Consider the following 22915-nt stretch of genomic DNA (forward strand, 5'->3'; position numbering starts at 1 on the left):
AAAAAAAAAATCCCCCACAGTAATTTAAAATCTCTCCCAGATAGCTCAAAACTATTATCTACTACTGTCAGTTATTGCAGCAGCCTGTGTAGACAGAGATACAAGCAGCTCATAATACTCTGAGCCAAATTCTTTCATGTTGTGAAGGTATTGACTTTACTGAGCCTGCCTGAGGGATGTATTTGGCTCAAAAGTGAAGTTATTTCTGCATTTAGTTAGCAAAAAATGTTTTGATTGTAAAGGCCAGAAATCCAATAGTCAGTTCCTTAAAATGCAAGTATTGCCAGTCAGAGGCACATCTGCTCCTGAGCCTTTCTTCTTGGTAGCCAAACGGGAATTACTCTATTGACTGGGAAGAGAAATAGTTCCTGGAAGCAAAACCGTGAAGAAGTGTTATGTGCCTTTGAATTCATTTTCCCTTTACTCTCTGCCTTTTCCTTTGTTTTATTCTGTGGAAGTATTTTTACTGTACTTTTCTCTCTCTTTTTAACCTTCCCAACTCCCCTGCCATCGTCACTGGATGTTATCCAGTATTGTACACTTGGGGAAAAAGCTCTTGTGAAATCCCGACCTCAAAGTGACCTTGAGTCAAGTGACTTTTTTTTTTTCCCTTGTTCAGTGTAGCCACAGCTGTTAGAGCAGAAAAGTTAGGATCAGATTAATTGTAACAACAGAGGCTTAGCACTGCTCCAGCCTGACCCCAACTGCCTGCCTTTGGTTTTGGCTGTAATTTCTCATAGAGCATTTGGCAGCACTGGAGATAAATAATGCTGTATTTTGTTTCCAGGCCCTGACTGTGTTCTTTAACATTGTTGCATGATTCTGGCTTGGCAAATTAACACTTCCCGAACCTGCACAGTCTTTAATCCATCTTCCTGCACCTTGTTTCATAGCTGGTGTTGCAGTGAACTCACAGCTTGTTTGCCATAAAGACAGTGTTTGGTTTCTCATTGCTTCAGAGTGGTGAGCCATCAACCTCCTTGGGGGATTTCTGTTCAAGGCAGGCTCTTCTGACCACAGGAGCCTCTTAGTCAGACAGACACATCTGAGGGCACTTCAGGTGAACTTCTGGGCTTCAAAATGTGGCTTCAATTCATATATTTTAGGGCTACATTTTAGTTAGAGGTTTTAAAAATTCATGGAAACACCTATGCCCAAACCCTTGCTGATCTTAACTGAATTGGGTTTTGTAACTTTATTGGAACTGAGCTAAGAAAAGAATATGTAACTGTACATATATATGTAAATGTATAAGTACATAAGCACAATACTGATAATAATGTGAAAAATATTAAGAGTAACCTTCCAAACATAATGTAAGTTAATGATTGGAGCCCAGCAAATCCATATAAAGAAGTGCATGTATTCCTTTTCTGTTTCCAAAGGATGCTTCAGAAAGAAGGTTCAGTTGGGTAAATGAGGACATTTGCTTTGCGGTTTGTAATTTTACAATCCACTTAAGAAAAGTGTTCTCATTTGGCATATTTCAGCTTTAAACCTGTTGAAATTTCAGCACAATTCCTTAAATAGGAAATGATGCAATCACCCAATAAATTGCTAAACAGTGAGACTATCCCAATTACTTAACTAACTGGATTTCAAATTTAGGTGTTCTGTTCTTTATGAAAATACTTGTATCTTAACTTCTTACAGATAAACAGTGGCTTGCATTTAAACTGATCAGTTATTTTTTTTGGTGTGTATGTGTGTTTACAGAATAACAGCCCAGTTCTCTGTCAGTGAAACTGAGGCTGACTTAATCCTCACCTCAATGAAGGAATGATTTCCAGTTGAAGGAATTGTTTCTTATCCAATTTAGGTTGAGAAAACTAGTATTTGGATAGGGCAGAGAATTTTTAAGTGATGCCAGGCATAAGAAATTGTTTTTGTATAAGTCTTTGTTAACCATTTAATTGCTTACCACTTCAAAATATTGCGTCTGTGAGGACTGCCCAACTCAGTTTATTTTTGCTGCTTGGATTTGGCATCTAAGTATGTTCTACTCAAATATTACTGAATTATTTTTTAAAAGGGAACTTACTCAAGTCAAAACTATTCCTAAAATTGTATACACGTATACACGCATACATCTTATTTGTAACTGTTAATCTTCCTTTTATTTTATTATTGAAACAAATTTGTTTGCAACTGATAAGCATACAGAAAACTTGTATAGCTGGTGGTTTCACCTGGAAAGCTGAAGAGGTTTCTCACAGCTATATTCATGAGCAACCACTCTAGGATGCTTTTTGCAACCAAACATTTCTCCTCAACCCGTGTTCTTTTTCCCTGGTTGTTTTGGGTGGGGGATTTTTGCCACCACTGGCAATTGCATTTATTTCATACTGTATCCCCTCCTTTCACAGAGACAAGGAAAACGTTGCAGCAGCATCAGAAAACAGGTAATGTTTACTGTGTTTGATTTACTTCCTGTTAAGAGTGTATCTCCACTTTCTCCATATTGTTCTTACCTCAAAAACATGAAATTTGTACACTGTTTGAGCAGATGATGAAAGTAGAGACTTCAGTTAAATGGGTTCACTAGGTGTTTCTTTCACATGCATTGTGATGTGGAACAGGTGGGGATTGTGTTTCTCAGAACTTATAAACCTGAAAAATAATAAGTTTTAAATCACATATTCTTGAAATGGACTACTGTCAGTTTGTGATGAAGTTTTAAGAATAATTTCCATTTTAAACTTTGTCTAGAATGTTCAAGATGTTTCTAAAATCTAAATGAGATTATCTTTTTAAGAACATTTATGTCAGATCTTGGTTGGTACTCAGTGGGTTATGAGGTTCAAAACAGTCTCTCTGTAAGTTCTTTCATGTCAAGTTGTTTTCTCCCAAAGGATCTCAGAACATTTTGCAGCAAAGTATAGAAATGTGTTGTTTTCTATTATTTCATTTATTAAACTCCCAAGTACTGATACACAGGTATTTCTTGAGTGAATCTGACAGTTGTTTCATGGACCAAAGAAAGGCCTCTTAAATATTTTAGTCATGAAAAGAATTTTATCCTACTGCTTTTCTCTTTGTTGTTGATTCCTGCCTAAGTGATATGCAGCCACTTTTTATTTTTGGGGTTTTTTAAAGATTGCTTATGTTTGAACAAAGGTTGCACAGAATTAAAACTGAGTGCAGGCATTATTTGTTAATAATGACACAAGCAATGGCAAATGGCACTTGAAAAGTTGGGCAAATTGATTTTTCTTTTTAAATTAATGATTTAAAAAGAAGGAAATAACCCCCTTGATTCCTGAATATAAATTAAATAGTGAAGAACAAGCAACACATGTTAGAATTTCACCAGCAGTTTCGTTTGTGTAAAACCATCTATAGGACTATGCAGTTGCTTCACTGAAACCTCCTTTCCTTTTAAATATTATTTTATTTTGCCAAGAGCAATTTCTGATATATGGCTGGTGTTATTGTCTTCCTATGTTGCCTTAATCTTGTGTGATGTCATATCACAGCCTTTTTCCACCTCCATTACTATCACAGCTCTGCTTATTTTTGATATTCATAGCAATATGATTTCCAGATTTAACACAAGGTACCTTTCTTAATTTGTCAAGCTTTTCCTGGTCTTAAGTCGTAATTAACCAATGAACTGTCAGGATTAGTCATTACTTCACTTGCATTGTCATTATGATCTCCAGTTCCATCTGTGGCTGGAATTCTGTCTCTTCCTCCAGCCCCTGCTGTTGCTTAGGAAATGCCTCATTCACAAACACCCTTGTAATCTCTGTTACCCAGGCCGGCAGGTACCGCGCATGCGCCCCAGTATGTGACCTCGAGTATTTGGCATCCTCCTAAGTCATCCTCCAGGGATGCCAACACTGCCAATGCTCAGCCAGTGGCCTCCAAGGGGTCTGTGAGGCTTGGAGCGGGTACAAGCCAGGGGGAGGCCAGTTTTGGCCAGCAAGTCCCTCTTGCTTCATCCAGTAACCAAAGGTACACTGCGTCATGTAACTGCATAACTGACCCGGTTTGGAGCTTTGCAATGGTTTGGTAATAACAACCTCTAACTCCTTCAGGTGGAAATGCCCATTGCCTCAAAGGCAGGCATTCAAGTTCCTCCAATTCCACCAACTTCTGGTTCGTGTGGGTGTTACGTTTTCAGTGGCTCTTGTAGGATCACGTGTACGACACAGAGAGAAGCCGTTAAGCATCTGCAGCAGAGAAACAGCAGCTGATATTTCTGTGTTTTTAGTGAATTCCACAAACATTCCCATATTCAAATATAAAATCCTTCCACATTACAGCTTTCTCTAAATACTTTCTCCAGCACTTTTTTTACAAGTGATGCAATAACATTTTTTTTCATATCCCTTTTAGTTTTTGTTTTCTGTATTTTTGATTCTTTGCAAGTCATCTGTTGAAGGATTAGAAGCACAAAACCCTTCATGCATTACATAAAGGAGACTAAGTGCTGTTTTAATCATCCACTCCCTGTTATTTGAATAGAAAGTCTCAGTACTTAGAAATCCAAGAGAAAAAAGTATAATCTACACTTATATTTTAAATGTTAGAGTGCATTTGTTGCTGTGTTCTCATTATGGGTTTTAACCATTGTTATCCTCTTAACCTCTACTGATCTGTGTTCCTTTTCATGAGTGAAAATCAGCTGAGAAGAGATGTGTGTTTGTTTTCATCTACCTAACTTCCTTTTACATTTGTTACCACAAATATGAAGATGTTTGATTTTTTTCAATTTCTTTTAAAATACAAAGTATTGTAAAGATTTAAATTCTGAAAAACTATTGTATTTAAAAACCAACCAACCAAACAAAAACCCCTCTGAAATATGTCATAATTAAGCTGTTAAGATAGGTGATATATTTTATAAAGCAGCACTCAGATTTATCAATTCTTAAAATTCTTCTGCACTTGAAGAACTAAAACAAAAAATTAGACTGAAAAAATAGAAAGGAGGAAGAAAAAAAACAGTTCAGCTATTGTATTTGACAATATAAATAAAATTATGTAAAATTTATAGTTGCTGAATTAAAACCAGTCAAGTTAGTCTTCAGCTCTTTACAATTGAGAATGTTTTCATGAATGTATATAATTTATGTAACCAAACCACTCTGATTTTTATGGTTATATCCACTTCATGTGCATTTATTTCAATTCCTTGTTCTGCAAATTAATATATTCTGCCATGAAGGAAGGTAAGCAAGCATCTAACATTTTAATTATGTAAAAAGAAATATTACAAGGACTATACAAGATAAAATTTGTTTGTATTTATTTTAAACTTTAAAGGTATTCTAGTGTATTTGCATATATTTTATTTATATGGGTTCGTTCTGTTCAAATCTGTCTGCACACAGATCCATATCCACACATATGGATTGGGGATTTTTACTTTCTTTTCAGTATTTATCACTGAATATGTATTTTGATTATTTTGGAGATTGTTACAGTTAAGTTACAATTAAGTAAGTTCACTCTTCAAGGTATGAAGTCTTGAATCTTTTGAAATCTATAGCAAATTCCCTTTCACATCAGTGCAAATAGATTAAAGAGGTGAAATCCTACTTTTTGTTTCCTTTTAACGTATATGTAAGTTCCATTTTTATGTGCAGCATAGTTTCAATCTTTTCCTGTTTGCCAAATCAAAGATATGTAAGTATGTAATTTGGAAACTGTGACTCGACAGCTTTTAATGGGGTAATTCTGGTACCCTCTGTGGCACAGGGAAAATTTCACAGTATTGAACTTCAGTACCAGATTAGCTGTGATGGGTAATACACAGATATTCTGCTACATAGGCTGTGAAATTGATAGTCTATTAGTTAATTGGAAGAATTTATATCATGAAATGCATCAGGATGGAAGAAGTCATCTGACTCTCAAATGCATATTGTGATGGAAGAACTTCTGCAAAACTGTTGCAAAACTTGGTGTAAGGATTTGAAAGCCAGAATTGCAAACTGGATGATTATTTTCAGGAACTTACTTATGTACACAATTGTAGATTGTAGAATCTCCATACGGGAGAAAATACCGATTTCCTGCTTTTGTTGTGGGCTGCATTCAGCTTTGAGGTTTGTGGGTATAACAACCAGCTTCTGTTTCAGCTAATCAAACAAAATCTTCAGCTAATCAAACAAAATATTCAGCTGAATTAAGATACCATCATGTAGACTACTGAATTCTACAAGGGGAGGTGAAGGGCAGGGGAAACGGGACAGTCCCTTGGAGAACAAGGGATATTGCAAATTCAGAAGTACCAAGCACTTGTTCTAGGTCCTGAGGAGTACAACTTGTAAAATCAGTGCTTCTGAGAGAAGCAAAAGAAAATATGAGATAATTTGCATAATAGATGGTAAATCTGCTTAGGAAAACAAGCTGAGAGAGTAAGTGTTGCAGGGCTAAGGTTGGCTGAAAAAAAACCAGCTGTGAAACTGTAAGATTGCTTTTGTTATTTGATACTTGCTGTGCTCAGGAAGGAGCATTTTGGGCATTTGTACCTTGAGCAAGAGAATCACCAAATTCCATTGCTCTAGGATGTAGGGTGATAGGGGTAATTCGTAAGAACACAGAGCTGTGACAATATACTTAGGACATAGGTCTAAAGAAGTAGACATATCCATTATGTTTCTAGGCCACTGCTCATGGACAAGACAACTGTGTACAGTGATGCCCTGATTTTTTAAAAAAAAAACAAAAAACCTGCTAACTTTGCTCCATTTGTCTGTCTGTAAGAGATGAATGATTCTCAGATTTGAGGGAGGTGATAGAAGACAGCAGTAGTTCAACAGGTCACTTAAATGGTCACAGGATACAAGACTAGATTATTATCATTCATTTCAATATATTTGATGGAATTTATAAGAGCTCACAAGACTGTGACAGGCTCTTCACAGCAATTTCAGTCCTTGGTGCCACATTTCCTACCACTGGCATTAGTGGGAGCAGGACTGAAGTGCCATTTAACACCTGGGGTAGACTTCAGTCAAGCAGGACCAGCACTGCATTGCAGTCTGAACTGCACAGTGGAAAAGGCCAAACAAATGGCTTTCTTTTCTTTGCATAATTGTGCTTTCCCCTCAGTAACCCAGCCCGCTACTATGTTTGCAGCTGCCGGTTCAAACATAGTAGGTTTTATGCTCTCCATGTAAATGCACGCCATCTTAAGATGCTTCTTGTTTTATTTAATTTAACTCTAATTAGTACCCCTGTTGAGCATGCCCCAGTGGCTCCCAGTTCTGCTGCTCCTGCACCACATGCTTCAGCACCTCAGCCTGCTACTGCTGCTCCAAACACAGCCAGCCTGATGACAGCACCAGCCGTCACCTCAGTAGTGCAAGAGTCTTTCTCATCCTCCTTCCAAAGGTAATGCTCCATTGCTTCGTACCCCTCTGGCTCTGGAAATGCTGCATACACATTCTTAGCTTAAGAATGTAGTATGAAAAGCTGCAACCTGGTTTATATGCTTTAATATATTTTGGGGGAGTTGCGGGTTTTTTTGGGGGTGGGGGTTTGTTTGTTTGTTTTATTTGGTGTTATGTTGCTTATGTTTGCATAGAAGTTGCAAAATTAAACCACCTTAAAAATAACTTCATTTTCAGACAGCGAATCAGGGCTTAAAATTAGAAATGTTTTTACACCACTTATAATAAAAGCAAAACAACACCTCGTAGTGCTCAGTGAATGAAGATTCTTTTAGTAATGTTTCTGCAGTAGGACAAGAAACGGGAAATCAGAAAATGTCATTTACTCACTTGATTGAGCTTACTGTGTCATGGCAGATATCAGTAAAATATGGTGGACACTTGATGATTGACTTGCTCTGTAAGTTAAATCAATTAATTTCTATTAGATTTATCTAGTCTTTTTTTTTTCCTAATGAGAATTGGCCTTTGAGCTGAAGTAAGTTCCAGGAGATGCATTCCTAACACTTGTAGCACAGTGAGAGCTACAGTTGTAAATTAAAAACTGTCAGACAGCTTGCGAGGAAATGTGTGGGATTTATACAGCTGTCACTTATATTACAGTAATTTTGGAGATGGTGAGAGTGAGTTCTTTTGGTACATAATATTCTTTTCTCTTTGGGTTTTGCTACATGAATATTCTGAAAAGATGTCTGTTTTAACATGCTTTTAAAATCCAAGGAAAAACACACTTCCAGTAATATAAACCACTTTAAATAATTGGGACCTCAGAGGTATCATATTTTAAGTATGTATAAATGGAATTGAAAATGTTCTCTTTGCTCTACTTCTTGATTAATTTTTGCTAGTTGACTTGCATTATGTATATATACCAACTAATTAGTTTTTCACTTCAGTCAGTTTTTACCTATCCATGACCTACCAGAATGCAGTGGTTTTATTCCAGTACATGAAAATCCATCAATCAGACAGCAAAGGAGTTTGAATAAGGTATTATGCTCTAACTCAGAACTGGCCTGAGAGTCATTTCCACATAAAATAATGTAAGGTTTAGGTAATTTTTATCCCTTAGTTGAAACCGTAGCATGAAGAAAATGTATTACCTAGTATCTGCTTCAGATAAAAAAAAAAAAAAAAGCCTCTACTAAATTAATCATTCCAAATATTTCTGGTTTTGATAGGACAATCTTCTGTCTGGGACTGCTTGCATAGTAGAATTTGTATCTTGTATTTAGACTCAAACATCTTCAGATCTTTCAGATAAAAGTATGTATCATTGACAAAAGTCCTGTCCTGTAATATTGTCTTTCTTAATTATAGATAGAGTCTGGTTTTAAAATTTTTCCATAATGTGTGCATTTTGCCTTGTGTTCTGTAGGAATGTGCTATTCTGTAAGTCTGTGCTACAGAATGTAAGATGTCTTCTACAGAAAATCAGTTCCTGGTAACGATGCAGCAGTCCTCCTGTATCTGAATCCTGCCAGAGTTTGGGTCTTGTGTCATGATTTGTGTCCCTGTTAAATAATTTTTTTCTTGCTTTCATGCTTTTATGTGTCTTCTGCAGAGTTCTTGCAGCCCCCAGCCCTCTTTCCCAGCCTAAGCCTTTCCATGGGCCCAAGAACATGTCATTAGCAGCTTCCACTATTTCATCTGCTATTTCATCTCAGTCTAGGTATATCTGTAAAGTTCTCTTCTTTTAATTTGTTTGGATTTTGTATTATGCTCACTGATATGAGGTTTTCAGTTTCTGAAGGGATTGACTTGGCAGAGGAAAAGAACAATGTGTTTAAAGGAATAGCCTCTTCCCTATCTTCCATGTGACAACCAGCTGGGAAGCAGCTAAGTTTTAGATATGTGACCACAAGGTCCTCTTGGAACAGAGGTGTTTCACTTGGTTGGTTTGTGCTGCTTTTGCCATCCTGAAGTGAAAATATTTGTCCAGAGACACTGGGTGAGAATGATGGACTTCTTTTTATTTTTTCTTGGTGGCAACACAGGATCACAGGAATCTTTTATTACTAGAAAGAGAGAATGCTGCTGTACTGCTTCACTTCTGAGCCTTTTCACTGCTTTCATAACACTTTGACAACTAACAGAAGAAAAAGCAGTAGATTTTAAGACTCATTTGAACACAGTCTTCAGAAATCATCTGAATTACAGATTAAATCAGCAATACATTTGAGACTGTAAATATCAATGTGTATCTTATCTTTATATTAAAAAAGTTAGGAATCACCCAAAAGTGATGTTGAAACTAGCAGTTTGGTTGGCTTCACATCACTGAAGTCAATGCAAAAATGAATAGTTACAGAACAAAACATCAGAAGCATTTTCAGTTTTAGGATGTGAACATGTCTGTTTACAATCATGGGAATTACACAGGGGATGTAATCCCAGTATGGAGCTGATAAAACAGAAGAAATAAAATTAACTGCTGATGAGTGGGAAGTACACCAATTGTAACTTTAGTTTCAAGAAGTCCCTTGTACTCAGGTAAGGTTCCTTGCTTTCTAAGCAACAATAGCTGTGCATATTTGAGATTGATTAAACACTGGCATACAAAACCTATTATTTCTCCTGAGCTAGAGCAAGGATGTGATTTTAGGGTTTCTCTCAGCTGAAGACTGAAATGTCTCCATCAGTCAGAAGATGAAATTAAATGGAAGCTTTGGTGACTAGTCTGGCCAGACAGAGCACATCTATTCATGTTTCACCAGTCTACATTTTAGAACCCATCTAAATCTTTCCTAAGAGCTTGTTTTCACTCCTGTCTTGGAAATCATGGAATCATAGAATGGATTGGGCTGGGAGGGATCTTAAAGATCATCTAGTTCTGTGGGCAGGGACATGTTAAGCAACAGTTATGCATAATTTACATACAAATAACTAATCAATTAGTATAAAGATAACCAGTACCTGCTGACACTACTTGCATGTCTTTCTTAGAGCTAATGCAATGCTATTTTTGATTGAGCTTTTTTCCATTTCCCTTAAATTTCATATCCATTTAATGGGAGAAGGGAAGCAGTGTGAGACCTTGAAACCATATAGATTGATTTGTAGTTATGTACCAATATGGACTAATCAGTGTGAAACAAAATTTTAATGAGGATAAAAAGATGACATTGAGATATTGAGATATTTGAATTGAAAGTAAATTAATGAATTAGATTGGCATGGACCATTGCTGCGTTTCCTGCCTCTTTGAAAGGAAGTGACTTGTCTAGGGAGGCTGTGTCTCCATTCCTGAAGGTTTTCAAGACACCACTGGCTAAAACATGGAGCAACCTGTTTTGACCTCAGAGCTAGCCTTGCTTTCAGCAGGTTAGATCAGATTCTTCCTGAGGCCTCTCATAAAAAATAGGCCGTCAGAAATAGTGTGAATCTATGAAAAACAGCTGTCCATTTTGAAAAAAAAAAAGCTTTAATCATACTCCTGAAACCTCTTTCTGGCACCTGGAAATTATTTTGGTCACATATAAAAGATCTACAGCATATCAACTCTACATGCTTCTGTTTTGTCAGTGGATGACAAAAGTGTGATGCTGTCATCTGCTTCCCTGTTACCAACAGGCAAATGTTACTGTCTTGGGACATAAGGGCAAATCAGAGACTTGTAGGACCTGTGCAAATTTGGTTCCCTGATAATCAAGTAGAAGAAGCAAACTCTGGTTGGTTGGATGGTTAGTTGGTTGGTTGGTTGGTTAGGGTTGGTTAGTTGGTTGGTTGGTTGGTTGGTTAGTTGGTTGGTTGGTTGGTTGGTTGGTTGGTTGGTTGGTTGGATGGTTGGTTGGTTAGTTGGTTGGTTGGTTGGTTGGTTGGTTAGTTGGTTGGTTAGTTGGTTGGTTAGTTGGTTGGTTGGTTGGTTGGTTGGTTGGTTGGTTGGTTGGTTGGTTAGTTGGTTGGTTAGTTGGTTGGTTGGTTAGTTGGTTGGTTAGTTGGTTGGTTGGTTGGTTGGTTGGTTGGTTAGTTGGTTGGTTAGTTGGTTGGTTGGTTAGTTGGTTGGTTGGTTGGTTAGTTGGTTGGTTGGTTAGGGTTGGTTAGTTGGTTGGTTGGTTGGTTAGTTGGTTGGTTGGTTAGTTGGTTGGTTGGTTGGTTGGTTAGTTGGTTGGTTAATTGGTTGGATGGTTGGTTGGTTGGTTGGTTGGTTGGTTGGTTGGTTGGTTGGTTAGTTGGTTGGTTAGTTGGTTGGATGGTTGGTTGGTTGGTTGGTTGGTTGGTTGGTTGGTTGGTTAGTTGGTTGGTTAGTTGGTTGGATGGTTGGTTGGTTGGTTGGTTAGTTGGTTGGTTGGTTGGTTGGTTGGCTGGTTGGTTGGTTTTGGATGGCTGTCTTGCAGCTGGAATAGGTTCTTTATCTTGGTGCACTTCTTCCAAGTTTGTCTTAAGAAGTGTTGTGTATTATAGCTAGTGTATTCAAATGTAAGGGACTAAAATTGGCTTCTAAATTGATTCAAATTTTTGACCATCTGGTAGTTTTCATGTAGAAATCAAGCAATTCTTTAGCATGCCAAAATACAGACTTGAAAATCCAGTTTCAGCTTGACATATACGAGAGGAGTATTTAACATTTAATACAATTTTATTTCAAAATAAAATGTGGATGACCTTAATTACAACACTGTTTTACAGGATCAGGATATTCTTGGGTAGATGAGACTGAGATTTTACCGCCATTATTCCAGTGTTTGGTGGTTTTTTTCCTTTTAGATGCTTTAAAAAGATCCACTAAGAAAACACTGGAGGATTTCTTGATCAGTATTCTTAACTATTTAAATCTGATTTTAAACTTTAGTAGATCCAGTGCTATAGTGACTTAGCTTTTGCAAGCATATGCATGACACTTAACATGAGTAAAATCTTTATAATGTTCCTGAAGAGGAGTGTTTGAAGTAAATCACTAATCTTTAACAGACTGTGTTATTCTTTCACATCTGCAGTGAAATCTGACTTACTGTTATCTGTTCCACTTACAACATTACTTAAAAGATGCAAGCACAGCAGGAGAATTTTGAATAAGCTTGAATTTCTTTAGGGTTATTCCATCCAGAGGGTTAAAGCAGGGCACCCCATGGGACAGCACTCTTCAAATACAAAACAGGAGAAACAATGGAAAGAGTTACAATTATGCTTCTAAAAGTCAAGTGTAGCTTCTGATCCGGAGATTTTCATCCAAGCACTGTGTCCGTGGTAAAGGAAAGAAAAACTCTTCTGCAGAAGTTAGGAAAATAACTGGCATAAGGCAGACTCCTGGTGATTCTGGGAAATGTGGGCTATGCCCCTGTGGGATGGGATTGATGCCATGTAGCCCTGCAGACAGGAGCGCTGTTCATTCTGAACCCTCTTGTTTCTCAGATCATACATTGTGCAGGGTTTCAAGTACTTCCTGTATTTGCATAAATGATTAATTTATGTTCTGAAATTACACTGTTTCCCCAAGGAAAAAGAAATCTACCTGTTTACCTAAGACAGAGTAGCAGTAGAAAGGTTCTGCAAGGTAAAAGTTGAACATGGTAGGTTGATGTTTTTGCTTCAACTATGCCAGCCTGTCCTTTCTGTGGGGTTGTCCAAGCTGCCTTACAAGCCCCAGCACGTCCCTGATCTTTGGCCTTTGGTTCATTCAAGGTTTGCTTTTCAGATTTGATGCAATGTAAACTTACGACACTGAGAAAAATCCCTCATATTTATTTTCTTGTGCTAATAAACATAACCGGAGTTCCACAATCAAATAACAAGACCAAATGGAAAAGAGTGACTTATGGAAAAATATACTCAGCTCATTGACTTATGTTACCACTTTTCAGATTCCATTGTGATTCCCAGCTTAAATAAGAAGAAAAAATAATGTAATACTCATATGATTATATATACATACATGTAGTTTACTTTAGCATTTAAGAGCACTTCTTACTCATAGGAAATTCATGGTAGGGCAAGATATCCCAATCTTTTGTGTATATTTTTTTCAAATACCACTTTTGTCTCATTTTAGTTTCAACCGGCATTCTTCCACCTCCATCAGCTACCAGTCAAAGCAGAGGTATAAAAATGTTTTGTGCAGCTATTCCACCTTAAAAGCACTTAACAAACCAGTTTATTGCTACTAGTAGGCATCTACTAGCCTTAACATAAAAATGATCTGCTTTGAAATATTTACTCTTTCTGACAACTAATCTTTTTCAGAGCCAGTATTTAATTTGCTGCCTGTCACATGTCATTGACTGCTGCAGATAAATTCAATAAGGTTGCTTTCACTGCTTTTTGAGATGCCAGTGCTTCTTGATCCATTAAAGCATCTTTGGTCCTTATGATATCTTTTTATTCTTTCTTAATTTCCTTCTTTCCTTCTTGTCTATTTTTTCTTCTTCTTTTAATCACATGCCGTTTCGTTTTCTTCAGCAGAAATTCTGATAAAACTTTTATTTCACTAAACCCTTAATGATGTAGTGTAACACTTTGTTTTTCTTTGACAAGCCTTCTTATCTTCCTTACTGTATTTAATATGCATCATACACAAGTAAAAGGGTCAAAAGTGTTTAGTACTTCTTTTACTTTTGCTACGATTTTAGTACTGTGAATGTGTGTGTGTGGGGGTGGGTGTTGTTTAGGGTTTTTTTTCAGCTTCATTTCCCTAACACAAGGAAATCTGTGGTATGGTTTTACTCTGCTATTACATTTGGGAAACACTTGAATTTTGAATAACCATTTTTCTTCATGACAGTCTAAGTATTACTAATCTGGTTCAGAACTTCTTTGTTCATTTTGTGCATTAAGAGAAGTTCAAGTGACTTTTTCTAACCATTGGACCTGTGCATCTGGGGTAGACTTTCCTGACTGGATGACATTTTCATATTAAGTCTGTGCGACACGTCATTTTAAAGTTTTTAACCCACATTGTAAATACTGGGCACTGAGCTGTCTGGTTTACCCTGAGCAGCAGATTTTAAAACAAGGGTAAGTCCTTAGATGGTGTGTTTAGCCAATGGCAAATTGAAAGCTGTGGGTGAAGCCAGTGTGCCCACAGTGCCCATGCCTCTGTGCTGTGGTAGAAGCAATGGCCTCTGTCCAGTGATCCCAAGCACAGTGCCTGCTTAGACACCACACAGGAGGTATCATCAGGAAATAGATGGCAAGAATGGAAAACAGAAAGTTTTACAGTATTTAGAACAGCTTTGGCATGTACAAAATCACACCACGGTTCACAACAGAATTTACAGTGAATACAAAACCACTTAAACAGTTTATCTTGGAGAGTCGTGTTCACTCATGGTATAGTGGACCCAAATCCAGGCCTAAGCCCTAGACTAGGTACAGAAATAATTAGCTATAGCCATTGTAGCAATAGCTAAGTTTCTAGGTCTTCCTAAATAGACAAAATAAATTAGCCTGAGGCAGTAATGCTGTGCAAACTAGATCTATAATAGAAACAATGTCAGTGCAGCAAATAGCTACATTGAGGACAGGTTTATTTTGTTCAAAATTAAAAACTGAAAGTTTCCATTTCTCAGAATATTTCTTACCTGTGCTGGAACAAATCTGTTGGGTTTGCCCTGTAGGATCATGAAGTGTTTTCTCCAGATGGCATCTGCTTCCACTGTAAAGTCAAGATGGACCAATAGGCTGAGAAAGCTGGATGCTTCTTTTCATACGCTGACAAATGTTTTCCTATAGACAAACCCCTATGGAAATAACTCCTTAATTGTCAGCACAAATAGATAGGGATCTAGTTCCTAGGGAGAGTGACACTGAAGGAAAAAAAAAAAACAACACAAAACTACGTTTTCAGGGAGAGTAAGAAGGATGTTCTGTAATGAATAGTTTTTTCTTGCTGCACACGTTTCGTTATCTGTTGCTTCCCTTCCTTGCACTTCTTTATTCTCTCTTGCTTGCTTTGACTGTGATGCTCTTTTAGGAGTCTGTGAAGCACAGGCACTACAAACAGAATCATCCCAAGTAACTGACAGAAATAAGATGCATTTTTTTTAATCTGTTACTGTAATCAAACTGAGAATCACCATCTAAGCCATAAAATAGAGAAAAACTGTTTCTTACTGATGTTTGGGATCCTGAGCAAATGTTTTTATTCTAGGACTGCAAGGAAGTGCATCATAATATTGCATTTTTTTTTTCTGAAGGATAATCTGAACATTAGGAAAATTAATGCAAATTTTGGTGTCAGTCTAAGTAGGGAAAAGAGTTAGTGTCAGAAAAAATTTTAAAGGTCGCTTCAATATTTTTTAGAAGAGTGTAATAGTATAAAAATACTAAATAGCTTTTGTAATAGTTGTAATTGTGATGAGCAAGTATATTTTTAAGTCCAGATATCCCTCATTCATTTATCTTAGACAAGACCAGGCCTTTTTGTTTGCAGAGGAACAGAAAAAACAAACTTTGTGTGCAGCTTTGTGAAGTCTGATCCCTTGTTAAACTAAGAGTTTCAAATTTGTCATATTCCCTCAGCCAACTATTTTCTGTGACAACAGCAAACTTGCCATTACTTTAAATCCTTTTTTGACTAATTTTTCTTTCCAAAGAATTGTCCAAGCCTTCCTTAGCAATGATAAGGACTGATGAATCTCCCAGCATTCTCTCTGTAGTTCTCAGACAGTTCCTCTCGGAGTGCTCTGGACGCTGCCAGATCTGTTATTTCATGATCAGTAACTTTTGTTGTTTATAAAGTTGTTCACACCTACATTTTGCTTTTAGAAACACAACTCAGTCATATACACCAATGCCAGTGTCTGGAAGCTACAGTGAAAGTCCTGCTCCTTCTGCTGCTTCAAAAATGAGAGTTGTTACCACTGCCAGCATAAAGCCCTCTGTCTACCAGCCAGGTAAGGAGCCTTCCAAGTATTGAAAAGATTCAGAAAAAAAATGCTCACACATTTCTTTTGAAAAAAGAAAATGTGGAAACACATTTTCTTTTGCACACAGACATAGCTGAAAGAATTTATACATGTGGGACTAAATGTTGCTCGTTTTGCCTCAGATTATTTGAAGATTGAGGATTATGTTGTATTTGTATTCTGCTTCAGAGTTAAAATGTAGAACAAACAGAGGGGAAAATAAAAGCAAGGGAAAAGTGTAATAAATATGTATAGCCTGATTTTTCAGAAGAAATACGTTTGAAAAATAGTAATGTATCCAACTAAAAAGCCAGTGACACTACAGAACTGATAAAATGGCTAAAGAATGCACAGTTCAGGAAGGAGGTAAAATAAGTGGAGTTTGCTTGAGTAGAATATATTTGCAAAATAGGTAAGAACATACCTTGAACTTCTCAAACTTAAGCTTATATTTGAAATAAAGAATGAGGTATTAATGCACTTCATAATGCTATTCCATTTCCCAGAGATCTAGTAACTTAAGGAATATATTTGGTTATTAATTCATTTGGAAAATATGTTCCTTGATAATATTTAAATTCCCTTGGTATTAATGTGTTACAAGTTGACTGAGCTTCTAAAGCCATTGATGACCAAAATGTGAACTTTCAAACTGAATTAATTGAGGCAGAAATATGTCTAAAGGCAGATCTGTTTCAAATTAAGGTTTTTCTGATCTTAGCAAGAGAATTAAAAAGTTGATTTATATCTTTACAGTCAAATAAATATGAAAAGGCCAAGAATTCTAGCAGTCTTAAACTGTCTTCTGTAATGTTCTATTTCTGGATCTACTAAAATTAAGCAAATGTAGGAATTTTTGTTAGACATAAAGCAGACAAATCAAATTAGCTTTATATTTGAGACCTAAAGGTAGAAAAAGTCAAGTCAGAGCTCTCATGAGCTATTTAAGGGTCTCAAAGTAAATAAACCTTCAGCTCCTCCTCATTTGCTTTTGGTTAAGTGCACCAATGTATACCATGTTCTCACTCAAGGCAAATGCTATTATCTTTGGATTGAAAAGATTATGACAACGGATTTATTTCTATAATGCAGAAGAGAGCAAACTGTGGCAAGTCAAAATATCTCCTAAACACACTGACTGATGTTAAACCCTGTGCTCATTTGGGGAAGTATAAACTCCAGTTCAGTATACAAACATGCCACAGAAATACATCTGCAGCTATTTCAAATTATTGGTTGGATCTGGTAAAGTCAAAGCTGGCTGTTGAATTCTACTTGGAATAAGAGGAAAGGCTTTGTGTTTTTTCCTGGGTCGGGCATCTTCTTTGCACTTCCTTACATTGCAGGCTTTTAATTGCTTTGCAGTTCCTTATGTTGCTGCTTTTGAGCCTCATTGCCTCTCAAGAAAGGCTTGAATGGTTGGCAGAGAAATAAAAGCTCCTCCTGTACTGTTTAGGAGTTTGAAACATCCAATAAGGCATTCTAAAATACCTTCATTATTGAACCCTAAAGTGACTCGGGTACAAGAGAGGTTCCGGCACAGATTTTAGTGAAGATGCTTGGTTCTTGTTTTGGTACCTTTTTAAAGTGTTATGTATTTGATGTCATAGCACTTCAGAGTGGTTATGGAACACGAGCTGGCCTCGGAGAGACAGTTGCAGAGCAAATGGGAAATTGCCACTTGGGAAGACGTGGCATTTCCTGTCACAAATAGGAAAGTCAATAGTACTTAGAAACAAACCACGAAGACAACAAACCACTAAGAAAACTTCTCATCCAACTTTGTCAATGACTGGCTTCCCTTGGAAATGTGGGGCAGCAACTTCCAGATTAACAGGCTCATATATCCAATATAGATACACCTGAATCAGTCGCTGAGAGGATTTACAAGGCTATTTTAATCTGTCAGATTGAAAAAAACCCCAAACCAACTCAACTCTCAAAATGAAACTGCACTGTTGAGTATCTGGCTCAGATGGGTTGACCCAGCAGTCTACACTTTCCCTAAACTAACTCGGGGGGGAATTTTTCTTCTTCTAAAGATCTTCAGTGTTTTCCAGTAGAGAAAGCTGTGAACTCTGAAATCTTTTCCCTAAATTTCATAACCCGTTTTTTAAAGGACCACAGACTTCTCTTCTGAACAAGGCCCACTAGATGGCAGAACATACCTGGGTATTCCTTTCCCGTAGGCTTTCCCAGACCAGGATAGCCTTTCACATATCCCCAGCAGCTCCAGCTCCAGTTCTGTACCACAAAGGAACATGACACCTAAATGTGAGAAAGCAGATCTTTCCTTTTAAATCCCTCAGTCCAACTGAGCCTACTTGTGTATGCAAAATTGGTCAAGCGTGAATGTCTGATCTGCTCTTTTAGGAATTAGTAGAGAGATTCCCACAGCTCCTAATGAACTTGATATTGAATCCTAAGCACCTTCAGTACTAAACAGCAGCTTCCACACCATTATTTCATTTTTAGTTCCCTTAAATAAAAATAGTGTCTTCCTATAAAACATCATCTGCTTTGTCTGTCATCTACTCTGTACTGTAACAGTATATAGGAAAACTTCAGGCTTCAAGACTGTGGCTACTAAGTGTAGAAAAAGCCATATCAGTTGTGGTTATTAATTTGTTACTGAAAATAATAAAGAATAACATTTTTGTCATCTACTAACAAAGGGGGGAAAAAAAGAAAAAAGGTTCTCACAGTACAAGTCAGTGTGTGACCAAAGCATTTGAGACTCTATAAATCTTTGCTTTACTAAATTAATCTTGATAATGTTCCTTTTTGTCTGGAGAGAAAATAGCCATAGACCATAAACAAAGAGCTGAGGGGAAGAATTCCAACGGCCCCAGAAGCAAGGAATTGGCTTGTTCCTACTCCTGTTCAAAGAGACTTCCTCTGCCATTCTCTCAGGATACCAATAATCCCATTTATTCTTTCCTATTATAAGAGAACATGACAGCTGAGAGAAACAAGGTGATGGAGGCTGAGTTGCTGAATTATTTCAAGTATATATTTTTTAACAGTTAGTGGTCAACTCATACAATACTGGTATTTTGAGAATATATATTCTCTGGTATACTGAATCTTAGTACTTTTTTAGCAGCAAACAGCCCCATTTTTTTCTGCTGATTAGTGTTGGAAGACTTTTTGAAATACATAAATGTTCAAGGTGAATGTGTATGGCAGTAGCTACTAAGACAAAAGAATTGTTCATATAATATAGGGACCTTCATATTCATATAGGGATGTAGTTCTAAGAAAATAAGATCATTCCCTTTTAATAACAATTGCTAAAATCTCAAAGGTAGTGAAATCTTTCTATTATATTGTAGTGCTACTATTTTGAAGCAATAGGCATTGCAGCTTGTTCACAGGAGTAAAATGTATTGTAATAAATCGATTCTGTAAAATTAAATTATGACAGCTGCAAGTAGAACTCAGAGCAGATGCAAACATGCAGCATTTGTCACTTTGCAATAATTCCTCTGGTGCTTCCTTTTAGTAATTGGAAAAAAAATCCAATTTTGTTGTTTTATTTTACCCTCCTTTTTTCTGTTTCTTTTGCTGCAGCAAATAGAAAAGAAAGAGTGAAAAGAAATAGAAGGTAGAGAAAATATAGTGAAGTGAGCTGAAGTCACCTTGCTTAATTAGCCTCATAGGTGGGAGCCTTTTGAACTCACCAATAAGAGATTAAATATTAACTTCTAATTTTGCCTATCTTAATACCATAACACATGAATAGCAAGAGCCTCAGGATCTAAAGAGATTGCATATAAACTCTGTTCTGAAATGCTTACCATTTCCAAGTTTAAAAAAAAAAAGCCTCAAGCTAAGGTGGGATACAGTTTTATGAAGGAGTAACACTGCTGATGCTGTACCGTAAGAAATCTCTATCAAGAAATGCACTAGATTCAACTCTGACATCAGTAAAAAGATCACAAGGGTGATCACAGTGCATTGATTTATATGCAATTTAAGCACTTGCAAATTGCCAATAATCAGTGTAAGTTATTATGTGGCAGGGTGTGGGCTGAGGGAGGGGTGTTAAGTTGAACATAATCTTCTCACCACTTAATTATTCAGAAAGATCCATGTTACTTTCAGAACCCTCTTGGCTGAAATACCTTTCTACCTGCAAGCCCCATAGACCTGTACATGTTGTATTTGGTCATGATTTTCTTGGTGCTGGGATCTGCTGTGTGGAATGTTTGCCTAGACTGCTGGAGAACTGGCTTCTCTTCCCAAACCTGTGCTCCCTCATTTGGGCAAAACACTACAGCTCTTCTTTTCAAACATTTGCTTTGTTTTCCTTGCAAAGGGAAACTGCTTTTAGTGCTCCTGTAGTTGACAAAGTGAGGCTGTTTCTTGGGCAATAATCGCAGTCCTACATAATGCAGGATCTGACGTTTGGAAAAGAGCAGGGCAAATGGGAAAACTTGTCAGTATGTGCAGGCAGGCTCTATCTCCTGCTTATTTTAATGTGATAAAGCTCCACCCAAGATTAGAGCCTGGTGCACACCAACAACAGACTGCACCAAAGGTTTTATGTGCTAGTCAAAGGGTGGAAGAGAGAAAGGACAATATTCTGTTTTACACACAGGAACTGAGGCACAGACGCACTTTCCTTTGCTCAAAGTTATACAGGAAGCTTGTGGCAGAGCCAAGGACTGAACTGAGATCAGTCATAACCACAAGTCTGGCCTTCCTCTAAGTGCTGCTGGCTTTATCTTGCTGGTCATGTGAGCTGAATTGGCTCCCTCAGTATTGCTTCCAGTGCTCTCTATCTCTGTGTTCCCAGTGGGAGCCTGTTTTTCTTCAAAAACCTAGGAAGAAACCTACAAATGATAGATAACAGTGACATCTGTAGAACATGTTGTATGTTAATTCACATAATTAAAATTAAATAGAAATTTTAATTATAGAAAAATTAATGGAAAATTAATATAATATAATATAATATAATATAATATAATATAATATAATATAATATAATATAATATAATATAATATAATATAATGTATAAATAAAATGAGATCAAAAGTTAAGCATAACTTACTGAAATCCTGGGGAATTTTATCTAAACCTTTATTATATTATCTGGCTTTTCTATTTTTAACCTGTCTTAAACCTAGTATCTGGCAGTCTTTGAAATTATCACAGAATTGTCATATCCATAGAAAATGAAGAGATGATCTTACAATGATCTCCATAAAACCTGTAAAAGCCAGTAGGCAGTGAGTTCTGTAATGCATGTGTATCAAAAGTCAGTGATTGTGCCGATACCCTTGGCTTGAGCCCGGAATAAATGAGCAACAATGGGACAGGCCATAATTAACTGTCACCTAAAGCTTTTATTGTATGTGTTTCATGGAGTACCCTTTGGTAAGTATTGCTGCATTGACAGTAGAAGAAAAAGACTTTAAAATCCTTCTTGGTTTCTTTTGGGATACTTAAAACAGCGCCAGCACCAGTTCATTCCTACACCCCTGCCAACACGGAGCCTGCGAGTCGCCCTCCCTGGGTAACAGATGACTCCTTTTCCCAGAAATTTGCACCTGGAAAATCCACCACCACTGTCACAAAGCATATCCTACCAAGGGGTGCTCCAGTGCTGTCTCCTGCCACAATTCCTGCTTACCCGTCTCCAGTTTCGACTTCTTCGCAGCCCCCTGCATTAGCCCGGGGAACAGTTCAGAGGGCGGAGCGTTTCCCAGCCAGCAGCCGAACTCCTCTCTGCGGGCACTGTAACAGCATCATTCGGTAAGGTGATGGGCCTTTGAAGAGGGATGAAGCAGAAAAGAAAGCATCAGAGAGACTGGTTATTGTACATTAATATACAGTTCCAGAGCGTAGGACTCTGTTAAATTACCCAGCAGGGATGTCTGTTGTCCGCTTCATTAATTTAACATTTCCAGAGCTCATTTTGTTGTTGTGTGGTTCACTTTTTATCACTGCAAAGTTATACATGCTGTTTGCCTCTTAGATGCTGTAGCAAATCCTTGCTTGATTTTAAACAGGTTTCTGGTACCCTTTGAAGGAGGTTCATGCAACTTCATTGGGAGAGTTAGGGGGCTGGGGGCAGATGGGGACATTGTGGAGAGAAAAGGAACGAGGCATCATTTTGGAGCAGCAGCCAAATGTAATTGTTGCTTTTGTGTCTGGAGAAAGATAATGCCTACACTCTATTACCAGTGATTCATAGCATGCCCCTCCCTTCTCTCCCAGTTCATTCTGCTAGACCAGTGCCTACTGTTAGCCTCTGCACTGCTACCCAACTTTAAGTAATCCATGCTTAATGAAAGTCTTCTCCACTAAAAGGAGATAGTTTGGTGACATGGAACTGTTGATTATTGTCCTTTATATATTCTGGAATGGCAATGTTCCAGGAATAATCACTATATCTAACTGCAATCACCAGAGTCAATCACCAAAATGAATTTAATGTGAAACAGCAAGTTGTCACCTGATAGAATGACGTTTCTAGAACATGCTGCATGCAGTGCTCTCAGATGGAAAGAAGGTAGGAGACTTTAGAAGCTGTTATGAGGTGTGGGTGTGTAAGGATGGAAATTTCCCTCATATTTCATGTTTTCAAATAGTGGCATTATCTTCTGTTGCCTTTGGCCTTTTCCTCTTGCCTTTGCATCTGCTTACTAAGACCA

The 22915-nt window shown here is 37.3% G+C and overlaps 1 protein-coding gene across 1 annotated transcript in view; it reads left to right on the forward strand.

Moving 5' to 3' along the window:
• LDB3 (LIM domain binding 3) overlaps positions 1-22915 on the forward strand; it is a 106175-nt gene that overhangs the window by 77829 nt on the left and 5431 nt on the right. Inside the window, exons 8-13 of the mRNA XM_062496145.1 lie at positions 2367-2402; positions 7186-7347; positions 8971-9078; positions 13396-13443; positions 16110-16237; positions 21713-22013. Coding sequence (XP_062352129.1) covers positions 2367-2402; positions 7186-7347; positions 8971-9078; positions 13396-13443; positions 16110-16237; positions 21713-22013 — 783 coding nt within the window. The remainder of the gene's footprint in view (positions 1-2366; positions 2403-7185; positions 7348-8970; positions 9079-13395; positions 13444-16109; positions 16238-21712; positions 22014-22915) is intronic.

This window comes from Cinclus cinclus, chromosome 7 (genome assembly GCF_963662255.1).
Source record: "Cinclus cinclus chromosome 7, bCinCin1.1, whole genome shotgun sequence".
NCBI classification, from domain to species: domain Eukaryota; kingdom Metazoa; phylum Chordata; class Aves; order Passeriformes; family Cinclidae; genus Cinclus; species Cinclus cinclus.